General features: G+C 48.6%; 1 protein-coding gene across 2 annotated transcripts in view; it reads right to left on the bottom strand.

Moving 5' to 3' along the window:
• The window catches only part of ABR (active BCR-related), a 194,767-nt gene that overhangs the window by 107,613 nt on the left and 68,018 nt on the right, over positions 1–19,136 (bottom strand). Inside the window, exon 2 of one of the 2 annotated variants that reach the window (XM_006863207.1) lies at positions 14,195–14,379. In XM_006863207.1, the coding sequence (XP_006863269.1) occupies positions 14,195–14,379 (185 nt within the window). Of the gene's footprint in view, positions 1–14,194; positions 14,477–19,136 lie in introns of those variants that run through there. The other variant, XM_006863206.1, reaches the window with a different exon arrangement.

Below are 19,136 nucleotides of genomic sequence, written 5' to 3'. Positions count from 1 at the left end.
GTTTCTGATGAGTGGCTAATGGGTTTGAACTGCTGACTTGTGGTTCTCAGTCCAGTGCTGATCCTACAGTGCCACATCAGGAGTCCTGCCACACCAGGATTAATTAAAAGAGAATGTCTGCTTTGAGCATTGCATTCTTTTAAAGAATTGTCTATATGAGACTAAATTGTCAACAGCAACTTGAAAGGCAGAGGAGAAGCTTAGGGGACTGTGAGTTTATCGTAAGGGTGATAGGAGAATTTGGAAAAGCATAGCGAGAGGGATTGTACAACTTGAAGAATGCAAGCAATGTCACTGAACAGTACATGTAGAAATTGTTGAAGAGGTGCATGTTTTCCTGTGTATGTTTTGACACAAAAAAGACCTGAAAATATCCAGGAGTCAGCCATGCCAGTGGGGGGGAGTTAAAGACAGACCAGGAGGAAGCAGTATGGGATACCGTGAAATGAATTCAGTAAAGCACATCTTATATATCAGTAAAACAGTCGTTCATTCAACTAATATTTATTAAGTACCTACTATATGGTGGTGTGGAGTCCTAATGTGGCCCTGTGGGATAATGCGTTGAATCACAGTGGTGGCTGGTTCAAATTCACCAGCGGCTCCTTGGAAACCCCCCACAGGATCGCTATGAGTTGGAGCTGACTCGATGGCACTTAACAACAACAAATATGGTGGTGTAGTGGAATATGCATTGGACTGCTAACTATAAGGTCAGCAGTTCAAACCCACTAGCCACCTTGTGGCAGAAAGATGACGCTGTCTGCTCCCGTAAAGACTCACAGTCTCAGAAACCCTTCAAAGTATCACTATGAGTCAGAATTGACGCGAAGGCAGTGGGTGGTGGACTTGCTACATAGTTCTAGGCATGGGGGACCACAGTGAACAAAAGTTTTGTTACAAAACTAACAAAAGCCCTAACCTTATGGAGCTCACATTCTAGTTGTGTGTTGTGTTGTGAAGTGCTGACAAGTCGATTCCGACCCATAGCGACCCTGTACAAAGTTTCCAAGGCTGTAAATCTTGAAGGGAAAATAGAAAGCCTCATCTTTCCTCCATGAAGCGGCTGGTAGTTTCGAACCACAGACCTTTAGGTTCGCAGCCCGATTCGTAACCACTACACTACGTCTAGTTAGGAGGTTAAAAATATAGGTTGAAGTCAAGGGGTCAGGTCAGGCAGGGCCTTATGCTTAAGAGTTGGATTTTACTGTAAGAGCAAAAAGAAGGCATTGCAAGGTTGTAAACAGGGAGTCACATGACTATCTTCAATGCATTCCCCCCACTGACATCAGATTACTCTTTCTAAAACATTGCTCATTCAAGGCCTAGCAGGAAGTCACCAAATCAGCCCAAACAAGGACTGTGGAGCCTTTGCTGATGACTCAACCCATCAGACTGTTAGATCTGCTTCTCACCTTCTCAGAAAGGGCCAGGAACATTCTTACCTCCAGGCCACTGCCAGTGCAGCTTCCTTGGCTGCAAGTCCTTCTTCCTCCTGTCAGTCAGTCCCTCCCCAAATCAAGCCCCATCTCCAGGAAGATTTTTGGAGCTCAGCAGATACTGGGCCAATGGGAGCCGAGCCAACAGGTTTCGCTGGGGCAAGCAGGGTCACTACAACTACAGATAGAATCAGATTCATCATCTTCCCTGATAACCCTGCTCCCTACTCTACTTTTCCTCCCCTGTGATCAAAGTCATGAAAAAAACCATACATTTAGTACAACTGTAGTTGTTGTTAAGTGCTGTTGAATCAGTTCTTACTCATAGTGACCCCTACAGGGTTTCTGAGGAGCGGCTAGTGAGTTTGAATCATCGATCTTGCAGTTCAAACCAACTTTGCGGTCCAGTGCTTATCCTACAGCGCCACAATTACACAGAACAAATGCTGGGTTTATGCCAGTACATGATTATGTGGTAAAACAAATAAATGAAACAAAACCACAAAACCACCCCCCCTCTGGATTCCGGACTCAATTCCTAATTCAGGCACTTGCCAGCTATGTGACATTGGCCAAGTCGTTTAAGCTCCCTGCACCTCAGTTTCCTCACCTGTAAAGTGAGGATAATTATAGCACCAGTCCTAGTGTTGCTTGAGGTCTAAATGTCAGGCAGTGCCTAGCCCAAGCTAAGCCTTCTGTAAAACCACTTGCCGTCAAATAGATTCTGACTCAGGGCAACCCATGTATGTCAGAGTGGAACTGTGCTCCATAGCCTTTTCAGTGGTTGCATGTTTCTGGAAGGCAATTGCCACATCTTTCTTTTGAGGCTCTCCTGGGTGGATTCGAACTGCCATCCTTTTTGCAGTAGGCTAGAGCTTAACTGTTTACACCGCACAGGGACCCGAGTTCTCAGTTTCAAAACAAAACAAAATCCTACAGCTATTGTCACTGAGTCTGTTCCAATTCATGCTGACCTCATGTGTTACAGAATAGAGCTAAGTTCCAGAGGGTTTTCTTGGCTGTGGTTTTTTACAGAAGTAGATTGCCTGTCTTTTTGTCCATGGCACTGCAGGTGGTAGATTCAAACTGCCAACCTTTTGGTTACTAACCAAGTACAAACTGTTTCTGCCACCCAGGGACCTAAGCCCTCAGTCCCACTGCCATCTAGTCAAGACACATAGCAACCTTATGTTGTTGTTGTTAACTGCTTTCAAGTTGGTTCAAACTCCTAGCAACCCTGTATAGGGTTTCTGAGGAGCAGTTGGTGGGTTTGAACTGCCCATCTTCTGGTTCGCAGTCCAGTGCTGATCCTACAGTGCCACACCAGGACTCTAACTCTAGAGGGTTTCTTAGGCGGTAAATCTTTACAGAAGCAGACTGCCCATTTTTCTCCCGTGGTATGGCTGGTGGGTTCAAACTGCTGACCTTTTGGTTACCAGCCTAACACTTAACCTACAACACTACCAGGGCTCTGTAAGCCCTCAGTAGATACCAGCGATTCCTCTTCTTCTTTGGCAATGGGGTATCTCTGAGGGGGAACCCTAGCTAACTTCAGTCTGACCTTGAACTTCTCCCTATAACCAAAGCCCAGGCCATGCCAGACCATTCACCTCTCAAACTCTCAGGGCTTTCCCGTGTCCTGTTCCTTGCAAAGCCCCCTTTACCCAGAATGCCTTTCCAGACTAGTACCTGATCAGACTAGTGCCTACTCTCTGAGACTATCAACTCCATGAACCCCTCCCTGATCCCAACCCTAGGCCATACTCCCCTCCCCCAGTCCACAGCACACCTCTTAAGACCATTGTTATTAAAAGCACTGAAAGATAAGGATTGTATGGGGGAAGAGGAGCCAACCCTTGTTGGTGCGTAATCCACAACCAGAACAATATCTTACGAAAAGTGGATGCTCAAAAAGAGTGAGTGGACGTGGGCCTAGGAGGCTGACATGGTAAAAAGAGGGGTCCCCCAGGGAAGATAAATCAGGGATTCAGATTAGGTGGGTAGTTCTGGTGGGTCCCAGGAAACTGGGTTATATGATATAGGGTCCGAAGGCTAAGGGAAACAGTCACCTAGTCTTATCAGTTTAAACCATCAGCCTCTAAAAATCCTTCCCAGGACAGGAAGCCACTACCAGACTCATTGCCACACCATCCTAAGAGCTGAAATACTAGTGTTCTTTTTAATATTTACTTCAAGCTTACATGGTGGTAATGCTATTCTCATTGTGTCTTCCAGGACAAAAGACTTTCCTTTTCCTTGGGGAATGCTACCACAACATTCAAAATGCAAAGAGTAAATGGTTTGCATTCAGCTGGTAACCAAACGGCTGGCAGTCTGAAGCCACCCTACAATACTTGGAAGAAACAGACCTGGCGATCTGCTTATCTAACATTTGAAGCCAAGAAGCCCCATGGAGTAGTTCTACTCCAAAGTCACCAATCAACCACAAAAACAAAAGCCAGCAGCAAAATGCAGAGTACAAAAGGGCACAGACCCCAGTCCCAGTCACCCTCCCAGAAAGGACTTGGATTCTACTTCATATAACTGGAGTTCATACCAAATGCCCACCTAGCTCCCTGTCTTGATCTGTCAGTCTCCTGAGTCCATTTACATATATTAAGCGTTCTGGGACTGCCAACTTTTCACCACTTGTTGTTGTTAAGTGCCATCAAGTCAGTTTCCACTCATAGTGACCCTTTATAGAGTTTCCAAGGAGTGGCTGGTGAGTTTGAACCGCTGACCTTGTGATCTAGTACTTATCCCTACAGCACCACACCAGACCTCCTTTTACCACTTAGTAAATGTCAAATGGAGTCATCAGGTAGTGTAGATGATTAATGCACTGAAAGGCCAGAGGCTCAAGTCTTCCAGTGGTACCTCAGAAGAGAGTCATTGAAATCCTCTGGAGTATAGTTTTACTCTGACACACATGGGGCCACTATGAGTTAGAGTCAAATGCACAGTGACTGAGGATTTTAAAAAACCAACAAAATCTTGGGGGACCAAAATCTCCCCACACCCTCATTGAGAACCAGTGTTCTAGAATCTTCATTCTTTGAACCTCACTCTGGGCAATGTATTCCCCAGGAGATATTTGGCAAAGTCTAGGGACATTATTGGTTATCACAATTGAAGTTGCTACTGGCATTTAGTAAGTAGAGACAGTGACACTGACAAACATCCCATAATGCACAGGATGGCACCCACCACAAAGAATGATCTGGCCCCAATTGTCCACAATACCCAAGGAGAGAAGCTCTGGTCTAGACACAGAAAAACCCAACTTCTGAGGATAGGAGGAGGAGCTAGTTATCAGCTCAGATACAGAGAGCCTCCTAGTTGTTGTTAGTGCCCTCAAGTCCCTTCTGACTCACAGTGACCTTGTATAGGGTTTTTGAAGAGTGGCTGGTGGGTTTGAATCACAGGCCTTGTGGTTAGCAGCTCAGGGCTCATCTCTCCAGTGCCACACCAGGACTCCACAGAGAGTTTATCAGTATTTTATCTGCATTTCCTCAGCCCCCTAAACCCCTGGTAGTGGTCTGATGCCAGCAAGATAGGCTCAGGACTTTAATGGGGGAGGGACCACACATCTTGGCCCAAAGCATACACTATTGTTCTTGTTGTTAGGTGCCATCAAGTCGGTACCGACCCATAGCGACCTTATGCACAGCAGAATGAAACACTGCCCGATCCTAGGCCAACCTCACTACTGTTGCCACGCTTTAGTCTATCGATGCTGCCACTTGGCCAATCCACCTCGTTGTGGGTCTTCCTCTTTTTTTCTGTCAATATATAATTGTAGCTGTTTCTGTATTACCTTTAGCAAAACTTTACTCGCATGGGGTATCAAAGAGATTGTCCGATGATTTCCGCATTCCATTGGGTCACCTCTCTTTGGAATGGGCACAAATATAGATCTCTTCCAATCAGTCGGCCAGATAGTTGTCTTCCAAATTTCTTGGCAGAGATGAGTGAGTGCCTCCTGTGCCGCCTCACTTTCTTGAACGATTTCAATTTTTATTGCATCAATTCCCAGTGCCTTGTTCTTTGCTAATTCCTTCAATGCATCTTGGACTTCCTCCTTCATTATCATTGGCTCTTGATCATATGCTACCTCTTGAAACGGTTGAACATTAACCATTTCCTTTTGGTACAGTACCTCTGGGTATTCTTTCCATCTTTTCTTGATGCTTTCTGCATCATTCAATAATGTGCCCAGAGAATCTTTCAATATTGAAAGTCGAGGCTTGAACTTTTTCTTCAGTTCCCATACACTATTATACTTATATTATTATTAATATTATTATTGTCAGCCACGCCCTTCTCCCAAGGTATTTCCTTAAGCAGGTATTAGCTGCTGCTGAGTACTTATGAAAATATCTTGGAGGGAGGGTACAGTTGGCAAAAAAAAAAAAAAAATTGGAAACAGGCAGATACGGTGAACTCTTTCTCAGTAACTGGGTTCTCTCTTCCTCCTAAACTCCGTAGAGACAGCCCTCCCACCACCATGCAGGACTGCAACTGGGAGCTGAGCCCACAGGGGCCTTCAAGAGAAAAGGGGATCATTTCCTAGGAGAGATTAAAATTCAAATGGTTACCAATCAGGCTGCTACTCTCAGGGTGAGCAGTTTGAAACTACCAGCCGTTCCGTGGGACAAAGATGAGGCTTTCTGCTCCTGTAAAGATTTACAGCCTTGGAAACCCTGTACAGGGTTGCTAGGAGTCAGAACAGACTCCACAGCACATAACCACCATGCCCATTGCCCCATGGCATAGCAGTAATTGCCTTCATGTTTGTTTATGTTACTTATTCCTCAAGCAGTCCTTTCAGATAGGAGGTAATTGCCCCATTTACAGCTTAAGGGGCTGAGAGGTTCAACAGGTTGTCACAAAAGGTCAAACAAGGACACTGCACTATAAAGAAAACACAGCAGTTACAAGTTCCCTACTACCTATTGTTGTTGTGAAGTGCCCTCAGGTCGATTCTGACCCATAGCAACCCTGTATAGGGTTTTCAAGAAGTAGCTGGTGAGCTTGAACTACAGACTTTGCAGTTCAAACAACTTTGCAGTCTGGCGCATTAACCTGACATATAACCACTCTCTGCCTTTGGTTTCCACAACTGTAAACTGGGCAACAATGTTGCCTAGCTCAGAGTGTGGTGGTGAGAACTACAGGAATTAATCTTTACAGCGTCTGACATTTAGGAAGTACCCTGGAAGACCTTCTGGCCACACAGGTAGGAGGTATGGCCCTCCAGATGGAAGTAAAGGAAAAACTACTCTGGTCTCACTAGCGCCCACTAGTGGAGAAACTAGGCTATGATGGAAAACAGCAGAGGACAGATGTTCCAGGCTGTCCTTCTGTCCTCTGGGAGAGCACCCAGAGGCTGTCCAACAATGTCCACAGGAGGCTCACTTCTGTCTGGCAGGCAGGCGGGTAGCGTGGTTGCGCCCAGTGACTTTCACGGCACTACAGGCCAATGCTAACAACTGACGGTGTGGTTATTTGGGCTAGTTGGCCTCTTGGCCCCTCCTCATGGACTCCAAGGGTCTTGGAGTTATGGAATGGGTCTGAATCAGCTCACCATCACATCCACAGTGCCTGGGACCTCCAGGAGAACAATTCACCTTTATAGATTCACAAAGCTACTTACTTTGTGAGTAGCTTTCTTGGCAGTTGTGAAATGCCAGTAAGCTAAACAGGAAGAGGGAAATTCCAGACAGAAGGTGAGAACAATGAAGAGCCAGGTGGACCAGGTGTGGGTAAATCAGGGAAGAAAGTGTATACAGGGAAGAGCAGGTGCCCAGCCAAGTATGTAAGGGGGTGGGCCCAGCTGGCCAAGAGGATGAGGACTGAGGGCCATAATCAAGGTATGAAGTCTGGTGGGATCTGGGGGAGTGAGCAGGAATGACAAAAACAACTGGTACCACTGCTTACCTACTTTCCAAATGGGACAAGCCAAAGCACAAACCTGAACCTTAGTGTCCTCATCTGCACAATGGGGGGCAGGGGGGGGGTGCCTCGTGGTTGTGGATTAAGGAGCAATGAAGCCAGACAGCTCCACACATAGCACCTCACATGCAGGAAGTACTAGATAGTCTGTTCCCTTTGCAATGAGAACCAAGGATCCAAAAAGGGGAGAGATGAGGCACAAGGCTGCCAAGACTAGGAGAGAGTAATACCAGTGCTCCTGGAACCTCGTCCTAAGAGGAGGAAGGACCAAGAGCATCTGCTCACCCACCTACCCAGGCCCAGCACTGTGAAGGCATGGGCGGCAATCTCAGAAGCTCTCGGCTCCATACATGCCCTCTCTATTACCCACAAGTAACTTCCTCGCTTTGCAACTTCAAACTCCAAGCCCAAGCCTTCAGATGGGACCAAGGGAGGGAAAAGGAAATACAAATTCTTCTCAGCTTCATCCTGAGATTGCACTTGCTCACCCTTCCTCCTCCCTGGTCACCCCAACCTTACTCAGTTCATTTCCACAAACATCAGGCAAGCCCCCATGAAGTGCTGATGAGGAGACGCTGATGGGAGTCAAGGGCAGGGACCTGGTCTTTGACTCTTTGGACTTGCTGCTCCCACAAGCTAACTTGTCCCATAGGAAACTGTAACCTTCCCAAAGAGTGATGGAATTGTTGAAGGACTTCCTCGAGAAGTGGCATCTGCATGGGCTTGGCAGTGAAACACAAGCTCCAACATCAGCAAGACCCCAGTTTCACTCAACAAGAGCTCTGGTTACATACAACCCAATCTGCAGTGGATCCAGGGGATGGTGCAAGACTGAAGAGCGTCTTGGTCTGTTAGTCTGTTGTGTGTAGAGTTAGTGTGAGTCAGGGCTTACTCAACAATAGCTAACTCACTGGTTGCATAATCTTGTGCAAACGATGTTATCCCTCTGAGCCTCAGTTTCCTCAGCCGTACAATGCATATGATAATAGCACCTATCTCACAGGGTTGCTGGGACTCTAAATGAGACAATGCAGGTGAAGGCCTCACACAAGTCACTGAGTAGCTGTGAAGAGGAGGAGAAGGAGGGAGGAAGATGAGATAATCAACAATAGTAATCAGTTCTCCTCCACCCTTAGCTTTGGATTCTCCTGCCGACTGTAGTTGGAATCCCACAATTTGGTATTAGACACCCTTTGACCTGCCTCTGGGTATTGTAGAAACTACAGAGTGATTCTGACATTGAACAATTCCTACTAACATGTATACGGCACCAGTGCCAATATCAGTTGCAGCCCAGTCCATCCTGACTCATTGTGACCCCACAGGGTACAACTGTGCTCCCTCTATAGGGTTTTCAGTTGATTTGAAGTGCCAAACGTTTGGTTAGCAGCTGAGTGCATTAACCATCTCCACGACCCACGGACTCAATGTGTGTAGACTTTACAATGTACGAAGTGCTCTGCCTAACACCGTTTCCTGGAAGCTCTGTGGGGTCAGGAAGGAGGAATTCCCAGTATCTTCACTTTACAGATGAGCAAACTAGAGCTCATAGAGAATGAATGACATGCCTCTGGTCACACAGCTAGAAAGCAGGGACAAAACCCAGACCTTATTCTTTGAGATCCTTTTTCACTGCAGCTCCTAGAAGGGGAGATGGAGAAGTCTCCTGCCTATGGAGAGCAAGCTTTTCTATAAGCACACAGCCCTGGCAGAGAAAACTGTATGTCCCACGCACACACTTGTCAACTGAGATCAAGAGTCCTGACCCTCCTTACCAGGTTGACACCAGGCACACTCAGTCACACTCAGTTGAACTGAACCATCAATGGTCAGGGGCCCTGGTCCTGCCGGAGTACCCAGCTCAGTTTGGGCATGGAGTCTGTGGGGCAAGGGCTTGACCCATTTGCCCCTGTGAGCTGCACATATTAGAACGAGAAGAGCAGGACAAGGCTCTAGAGGGGCAGGCTGGAGAGCCAGGAACATGTGTCCCAGCCAGTACCACAGTTTCGGCTTCACCTGGCCCTGACTTCATCCTCGGCAGGCCCAATTCAATCCCAGAATGGAGGTTGCAAAGGCAGGTTCATTCATTATCGGCAGCTATTGATTTGACTGGGTCCTTGGAAAGCACTTAGTCTTCCCCCTCACCCCCCAAATGTAATGAGAAAAGTCTTGTGGGCCTTAGTCATCAAAGACGGAATACCCCCAGGGAGCCAGGCCCCACACTACAGGCCTCACTTGAGCTACCCCAGCCCACCCTCCATCAGGATTGCTGTGGTTAGTTGCTGTTGAGTTGGCCAAGTCATGGCAACCCACGCACAATGAATTATATTGTGCCATCCCCATGATCAGGGCTGATTAGATCATATGCTCCATTTTCATTGGCTGATGTTCAATAGATTGCCAGGCCTTTCTTCCTAGTTCCTCAGTCTGAAAGTTCTTCAGCATCAACACAACACGCAAACCTCCACTGACACACAAGTGATGGCTGTGCCTGTGGAACCCTGGCCAGCAATCAAATCCAAGTCTCCTGAATCAAAGGCAAAGCTTCCATCGCTGATCTTATACTACGTCTCTGTAGTCCTACTTTGTTGGTAGGTTGTTTGGTTCTAGCTCATAGCAACCGTATGTACAACTGAATGAAGCACTGCCCAGTCCTGTGCCATCCTCACAATTGTTTTCAAGTTTGTCATTATTGCAGCCACTTTGTCAGTCTCTCTCATTGAGGGGTTCCCTCTCTTTCGCTGGCCTTCTATTTTACCAAGTAGGATGCCCTTCTCCTGGAACTGGTCCCTCTTGGTAACATGTCCAAAGTACATGAGATGATGTCTCACCATCCTGGCTTCTAAGACATTCTGACTGTACTTCTTTCAAGACAGATTTGTTTGTTCTTCTGGCAGTTCCTGGTACTTTCAATATTTTTTGCTAATACCATAATTCGAATGCATCAATTCTTCTTTGGTCTTCCGTAATCATTGTCCAGCTTTCACGTGCACGTGAGGTGACTGAAAATGCCATGGCTTGGGTCAGGTGCATCTTACTCAAGGTGATACCTTTGCTTTTTAATACTTTTAAAGAGAGCTTGTACAGCAGATTTTCCAAGAGCAGTTTGTCATCTGATTTCCTGACTGCTGCTTTCACGGATGCTGATTGGAGAGCCAAGTAAAACGGAATCCATGGCAACTTCAATTGTTTCTCCATTGATCATGATATTGCCTATTAGTCCAGTTGTGAGAATTTTTGTTTTCTTTACACTGAGGTATATAATCCATATTAAACCCTGGAGTCTTTGATCTTCTTCAGTAAGTGCTTCAAGTCCTCTTCACTTTCACAGCAAGGTTGTATCATTTGCACATTTCAGGCTGTTAATGACTCTTTCTCCAATCCTGATGCCACCATCTTTTTTATATGTCCAGCTTATTGGATTATTTGCTCAGCATAAAGATTGAATAAATATGGTGAAAGGACACAACCCTGACACACACCTTTACTGATTTTAAACCACTCAATAGCCCCTGGTTCAGTTCAAAGGACTGCCTTGGGGTCTATGTACAGGTTCCTCATGAGTACAATGAAATATTCTAGAATCCCCGTTCTATGCAATGTTACCCATAATTAGTTATGATACACACAAATTCCTTTGCATAGCCAATAAAACGTAGGTAAATGACTTTCTGGTATTCTCTGCTTTCAGACAATATCCATCTAATGTCAGCTATTATATCCTTCATTCCATATCCTCTTCTGGATCCACCTTTAATTCCTGGCATCTCCCAGCCATTGGAGCTGCAGATGTTCTGTTTCTCTTCAGCTAGTGTGAGACCTGGAGTCCTGGTGTAGCGTTGTGGATTACTGTGCTGGACTGCAACGTCAGTTTGAACCACAAGGTCAGTGGTTCAAGCTCACCAGCTGCTCCTTGGAAACCCTTTACAGGGTTGCTGTGAGTCGGAACTGACTCACAGGTACTTGACAACAAGAAGAGTGGTGCAAGGTCAGCTTGAACCACAAGGTTGGCGGTTCAAACTCACCCTCTACACGGTCACTTTGGGTCAGAACCGACTCAACGGCACTTAACAACAAGTTCTACTTAAAGTTACCCGGGTAGCAAAATGGGTTACCAGTTGGTCTGCTTAACTGCAAGGTCAGCCATTTGAATTTACCAGCTGTTCCCTGGGAGAAAAATGAGGCTTTCTGCTCCTGTAAAGATTTATAGCCTCAGGAGCCATATACAGGGTCACTAAGAGTCAGAACTGACTTCAAAGCACCCAACAACCACCACCGGTCTTACTTAAGGAGTACTGATGTGGCTCTGTAGAATAAGCACTGGACTACTAACCACAAGGTTAGCAGTTCAAACTCACCAGGTGCTCTTCAGAAATCCTATACAGGGTCACAAGTGTCAGAACCAATTCAACAACACACAATAACAATAACAACCATCGTTCTACTTAGAGATGTAGAAACTGAGGCTTGGGGGAGTTGTGACATTCATCCAATGTCCCACAGCCTGAAAGCGGTATACGTTCCTCATTCTCTGGGTTGCTGGGAGGGTAAGACCAAATCTTGGGCTTCCAGGCATGAGTTCGCTACATGTCTGGGTGTGGAAGGCGCAGTTGCCAGGTTGTACCAGAGGCCGGATATCTGAATATCTAGAACAATTGTCTGATTTGGTCCAAAATATCCCTATGTTCCTAAGGTCCCAACAGGAAGCCTGGCAGGGGAGGAGTCCTACTTGGCCAGATGAGCACAGCCAAAGAGCAGAAACCTTGGCCTTTCAAAACAAAATAGCCCCCAAGTACTCATTGTTAACTCTACCCAACCACCCCAGATGTAAATAGCAATCCTTGAAAAGGCCACTAGGTGGGGCCAGTGGTGCAGCAGAAAAAGCAGAAATGCCAGTCCAGGAGGGAAGGTGGAGCAGGCAGAGGGAGGAATGGGGCTGGAATCTTTGCTAGGATCTGGAACTGAACAAATGCTCCCCACCCCCAGTTCCTGCGTAGCTGCTAGCCAACAGTGTAAACGTGATTCCTGGAGTCCCCAAGCACTCTAAGAGTCTGCTTTTGTCTTTAAGAGGTTAAGTTATTCAGTAACATCTCTCCACACTGCCCTAAAGGTTCAGAGCTCCCGGCCAAGGTATGCTTCCATTGTGCCAGCAGCCTGGTTCACTGGAGGAAGCTCGGGACAGTGCCTTTCACCAGGAAATCTAAAATCCACGGACAGGTGCTACAGCAAGGTGGCCATGCAATAAGGAATGCCTGCCCTGAAGGAAATGGGACAGGAGGCAAGGAGGAAGTCAGAGCAAGGAGGACATGGCCAAGACCTCTCTAGCAACTAAGTCACTGCAATCAGCCGCAGGCCTTCAACTCTCAGCCAGCTTTCCTGGCCCTTCACAAATCTTTCCATACCTACTCACACTGAGGTCCAGGTGAGTACCCCAGAGGCCTTCGAGCTCTGTGACAGTCTAAGAGGGAAATAAGAGTTTCCTTTCTTGCTTTCCCCTAGTTGCTTCAGCTCAGGTTCCAGAACACCTTTTCCATCAGCCTTGTGTTTCCAAGATGGCTGTCTCTAACCCCTCACCAATCTCAGCATGACATGAGCAACCTCCAAATGCTGGCAGTGGGGGGTCTGAACCTGACTGACACCCTGGTCCATCCCTCTACCTCCTTCCCCTCAATATCCCTTTCCAAACTTGCACTGCCTGGCATTCGCTCTGCCTTGGCCTCTGTTGCCATGGCAACACTATGGCTTCCCCCAAGTGGGAAGCGGGTTGCCAAGGCCCTTGTTGCCAAAGACTATAACAGCCATCATCCGCCACCCTGGTGTGTGAAGAGGGGGTGAAAGCTAAGCTCTGGAAGGGGTGGAGGTTGGCCAAGGAGGCTGGGGAGGAAAGGAAGCAGGGAGTTTCTTAAGAAATGGTAGGGGCCAGGCAGGCTCCCAGCTGGGAATAGGGAAACCACCTCACTGCATCTCAGCAACAGCTCCTCTGGGGGTCTTGACCCTCAGAACAAGGACTCCCAGAAAGCATACCTTGGGCAAGCCCTCTATTACCAAGCAGGTCTGAGCATTCTAAGCTTCCCTGCTCCAATACAAATCCCCCACAAGCAAGGAGGAACAGCCCCTAGGACTCTCTCAGTCTTGTTTGCTCAGACATGCACGCATATCCAAGCTGGGCCCAGACAGAGCCAGGCCCCACCGTTAGGAAGCAGCAGTAATTAGAGGGGTTGTAAACCCTATCTCTTGGCCTGTTAAGAGCACAGACTTAGTAGTCTGTATCAGATGCTTCTCTGTCAACAAGCAGAGAGGTGGGCACTGTCAAGAATCATCAGAGTGGGGCTGAACGGGACCCTCAGTCCTCAGGGATGTGACAGTTACTCTTTCCACCGCAGCCTAGGTGCCCCAGGGGCCAGCACTAGAGAGTAACGCTAGTCCACAGACCCCAGGTACAGCCAGGGCCCAGCCTGTCCCTCCTGAGTCCCCTGCATCTTGCTGGGGAGAGGTACTGAAAGGAAAGGTGAGCGTAGCTTAGGGTGTCTGGGAGAGCAGACAGGTGGAGGGGAGGGAGACATGAAGCAGGGGTGACTGAGTAAGCTGCAGAAAGGGGAGAGGGGAGCCTGAGCCCCCTGTCATTGAGGAGCCCAGGACTGAGAAGACACTGAGGACCCAAAAGCAAGCGAGGTCAAAATCTCCCCAGGCACTTTCCCCCCATAGCTCCCCAAACGGAGACTGGCCCCCAACACCTGTCATCATACGCCCCACGGAGCTCCCTTCACCCCAAGTCCAGAAGGCAAAACAGATGTACCTACCCCAGGTGCCAGCCCCTCAGGTGGGGTGGGGGAGATCCTGTCCCCGCTGCTCTGGCTTCGGGCGCTGAGCTGGGGCGACATGGTGGGCGACTCATCGATGTACGGCATGGTCTCTGAGCCCTCTGGGGGCCCCTTCTGCTCCTCATTCCCTTCTCCGTCGTAGTCATCTGCTCCGTAGCTGAAGTCTGAGACAAGGAACAAGAAAGGCCACTGAGAATCCTCCACAAGGGCTGCCAGGGACTGGTAGCGCAGTGGGCGCCGCCGGCGGCCCCCGGCTGCCATGATCCTGGCTGCACCATCCACGGCCCAGGCAGAGGCTACAAGAGGGCTCAGGCCTCGGCCAGAGCTGGCGAGCGCCTGCAGACACCCGGCTCTGCACGTTCAGAGGCTGCTGGGAGTCGGGGAGGAGCACACTGCTGTTGCCACCCGCTTAATAGCATGTCAGTCGCGTCTTCCGAGCTGCTGTTTCCTTTGCGTCCTGCCTAATTCCAAATCTAGAAATTAACAGTGAGAGCAGGAGGCAGGACGCTTCCAACTCCCCTTTCTGAGTCACATTTTGCTTTTTATAGGGAATAAGGAGGTGGGGGCGGGCCAAACGATGTCACTTCCCAAGCTCCTCCTCCTTGGGTACCATTTGTACATAGAGCCCAAGTCCCTGCTGGGGGCCTAGAGCAGGTTTGGGGGTGGGGGTTGTGAGACTGCACCCAAGGGAGCCCTGAGCCCTCCAAAGGAGGCCCTGTGCGGGACAGCGGAATGCGAGGCTGGCTGAGCGTGGGTGGGGAGGCTGGCCGAGGCCTGGCAGTGATGTCGTGGAACAGCAGAATCCTCTGAAGCCGGCATTTACTTCTATAATTTCACTGTAGGCTTCCTTCACAGAAGGAGGGAAGAGAAGGCAATAGGGAAGTCGAATTGCTGTTAACCCCCTCCGGCTTCCAGCAAAGCGCAGCCTTCAGAACCCACGCACAAATACCCTTTCCTGAGGGCAGAAGGCTGGGTTCCTGGCGTGGAGGTGCACAGAAAGCACCTCGTCATTGAAAGACCCTGCATCAGGACCCCAGGAGGGGGTTTCTCACACAGCAGCATAAGGGAGCCTCCCACTCCTTGCGGAGTCCATGGCCTGTTGACCTCTGCCGACCTAGACCTGCCAGGACCAGGAACGAAGGCAGGGGCAGTGCAGTTTGGGATCTACATACAGTCTTGGATCTCCTGGGGTTGGGACCACCCACTGCCTGGGGGGTGGAGACTCCTCTCATGCCCCATCATTCTTGAGCTGGGGGTCTAAGCTACAACTTGGTACCACATAAGGAGCACAGTGGGATCACAAGACCAACCTGTGCGGGCAGCAGTGTTCTTGTACCCCCGGCACTGCCAAGCAGTAAAGTCCATTTGTAAAATCTCCAGAGGATCTTCTGGGCAGCAGGCCCTGGGCTGGGCTTCTTGGGAATTTGCCCAGTACAATGGAGGAGGATGCCTGGGTCCAGTCCAAACTGTCCTATCGTCTGCCCTGACACCACTTCCTCCGGATTGTCCTCCCTAAGCCTGGGTGAAGTCAGGCACTCCAGCTCAGATCTACAGCCTACTACTACAATGGCCTCCTGGAGCACTTGCTGAGCCGTTCCTTCATTCCTGAGTCCCTAAGGCAGGAACAGGGTGTCTCAGTTGTCACTGTGTGCCCAGCACCCACGGGCCCCACCTGCTCTTCTGAAACATGTACAGTGACTTGAGCAAGTGGAAGAATGCAAACTCAGGGTCACGCCTGAGACAAGCTAGGTTCTGGAGAGCCAATTCTCCACAAGGACCTGGCTCTTCCTCCACTATACACACCAGCCCCCGGGGAAGCCGGCAGCTTGAGAATGGTGTTAGCAGGTCACCAGAGTGCCTCGGCCATGGCCAGCTCAGACCAATCTGGCTCTTTGGAAGCCAAGAGCCTCCCCTAGCATCACGGCACCTGCTTCTGCTGATTTCCCCTCCTAGGCCCTGCGCAAACATCCCATCAAGCTGTCAGGGAATGAGGGTGATTATTCCCTTTGAAACAGGCATGCATGGAAGAGCCATGGAATCAGGAACCTCCTAGCCATTGGGATGTATGCGTGTTCCTGTCCTGGAGGCCACTAGGCCTGCTAATGGAGTAGGGGGCTGTACCACCTCTGGTATACAGGAGGAAGAGCAGCAGCAGCACCTGACCCACCGGCCAAGTCTGGCACCATGAGGGGCCCACCGGCTTGGCCCCCTACTCACTTGGGAAGCAGTCTGGATGGTGCAAACAATTTGCACTTGGATGTTAACCGGAGGTTGACAGTTCGAACCTAGCTTGAACCCACCCGGTGGTGTCACAGAAGAAATGCCTGGCAATCTGCTCCCATAAAGATTACAGCCAAGGAAAGCCCACAGAGTTCAGTTCTGTTCTAACACACGGGGTTGTCATGAGTCAGAACTGACTCAACAGCAACAGGTTTGGTTTTACTCACTTGAGAGAAGCCTAAGGAGGGAATTGAGACATCACATGAACCTGCCAGCTGCCCACATCCCCTCACCCTCACCCCAGGCAGCTCCAGGCTACCCTATTACCACCTGGGCTTAAGACCCAGGAAGAAGCTATGGTAGACTTTGGCCTGGCCATCAGTTCAGATTCCAGCAGGTCACACTGAACGGCTCATCTGCTAACCGAGCCCCAGAATCACAGATTCAGAAGCTTCCCTCTAGAGACATTCCCCAGGACAGGAATACAAGCAATAACAGGAATGGTGGCATGGCTCACCTCCTCGAACAGCCTGGTACAGCCAGGAACTCACAGGGCAGTCAGTCTCCTCCATACTTCCTCTGTACCCAAGAACAGATTATGAACCTGCACCTCCTGCTCCACTTAATGTAACTACATCCCTGTGAGGCAATGCTTAGTATCCCCATTTTACAGACCAGGTCACTGAGTCACGGCAAGAAAGGATCTGAACCCAGTTCTGTGTGTCTCTGTCTCCAAATGCCTTGCTTTTCCCTCTCAGTCTCCCCAGTCCCCCAGAGAAATCTCCTTCTATGGTCCTCCTGGTCAGTGGAGGCTGACCAAAGTGGGGTGACAGGAGCTGGCAACGGGAGGAGAGACCCAGTCCCAAGGAGTTCTTCCACCTCAGTAGGAGAGCGGCCACAAAGCTGCCTAGAAATGTCCCCAGGTACTGGGTGGGCACTCACCCTTCACTTATGCCCCTATGACACCATGGAAGTCAAGGAAGCCAGTCAGAAGCCATTCAAGGAAAAGGGATCTAGGGCAAGATGACGACAGACCAGCCCCCAAAAAACAAGGAACCTGGGGATTCAGGATGGGCAACCTATCAAGAACAGCCTTCAGTCCACAAAAGATAACATACAGAAAGGTCAGGTGGACTGCGGCTTGGCCACAGAGAATGCATAGGAGGCCATCGGCAGCTGATGTCCATTTCCCTACGTAGTCACAGAAAGCCCATTCTATGTGCAGTGGCAATATATCCAGCTAAAAGATTACTTTTCCCAGGACTATGGTGTGGGCCATGTAATGACGTTCTGGTCAATGAGATGCTAAGTGGATATGTGTGGACCTACATGGACAGCTGTTACAAAGACTAAGTTAGCTGGAAGGTACACTTTTTTCTCCCCTCCCTCCTCATATTTCCTCTTCTATTGCCAATTTGCAAAGCAAATAAGATGGCTGGAGCTTCAGCAACAGTATTGAACCATGAGATGACCTTGAGAATGAAAGCCAGGACTGAAGATGGCAGAGCAAAAAGCTAGGGCCCTGGGACTCTGTTGGAACGATGGAATCACCATACTGTCCCGGGTCTGTCTACCTCTAGAGTTGTTTTACATGTTGTTGCTGTTGTTGTTATGTGTCGTGGAGTCAGTTCCAACCCATAGCGACCCTGTACAGGGTTTCCGAGGCTGTAAATCTTTATAGGAGCCGAAAGGCTCATCTTTCTCCCATGGAACAGCTGGTAGTGTCGAACTGCTGACCTTGTGGTTTGCAGCCCAATTCATAACCACTACGCTACAAAAGTAGATTATTTTATCTACAATTATTTAGTTTTTATGTTATACAGTCAAACCTAATAACTGGTGTAGGTGACTTCCCTAACATCTGTCTGGGTAAATTTTCTACTGCCCTGATTCTCAGTTTCCTTGAAGGGATTCTTCTTCTGCTCACCTCTTAAAATTCCTGCTGTAGCACTGTGGGTTAATGCGCTAGACTGCAAAGTCGATGTGAACCACAAGGTCGGCAGTTCAAGCTCACCAGTTGCTCCTCGGACACCCTATACAGGGTTGCTATGGGTCAGAACCGACACAATGGCACTTAACAACACCAGCAACAACGCCTGTCTCCACAATCCTGAAACTAGAAGAATTAGATGATGCCAGGCTACCACTACAATTGAAAGGGATCACATTAGGAGATCCTGGAAGGAGTGGAAGAAAAATGTGGAACAAAACTCAAAATTGTAAAAAAGACTAAGCTTACTGGTCAAATAGAGGCTGGTGGAACCCCTGTGACTCTATGACCGTTAGTTACCTTTCAGATCTGGTACTGAACTCACCCCCATGCCTCAATATTCAGCCAAACAACAGAGAGGTCAATAAGGGGACCAAGGAACGCTAGTGAGGAAAGCATATCTTAAGATAATCAACCATTTGATATTAAAACAGCAGTATTTACCCAAGAACCAAGTTAAGAAGGGTTAGGGCAGAAGTATGAGTATTCTGGAACACTTAATTGTGCTCATGAAGAATCTGTACCTGGATCAAGAAGCAGTTGTTCAAACAGAACATGGGAACACTGCATGGTTTAAAATTAAGAAAGGTGTGCAACAAGCTTGTATTCTTTCACCGTACTTATTCAACCTGTATGCTGAGCAAATAATCCGAGAAGCTGGGTTATATGAAGAAAAACATGGCATCAGGATTGGAGGAAGACTCATTAACA

The sequence above is a fragment of the Chrysochloris asiatica genome, unplaced genomic scaffold, assembly GCF_000296735.1.
Source record: "Chrysochloris asiatica unplaced genomic scaffold, ChrAsi1.0 scaffold00054, whole genome shotgun sequence".
Classification (NCBI taxonomy): domain Eukaryota; kingdom Metazoa; phylum Chordata; class Mammalia; order Afrosoricida; family Chrysochloridae; genus Chrysochloris; species Chrysochloris asiatica.
The sequence above is the reverse complement of the archived record's forward strand: the minus strand, read 5'-3'. Positions and strand labels throughout refer to the sequence as shown.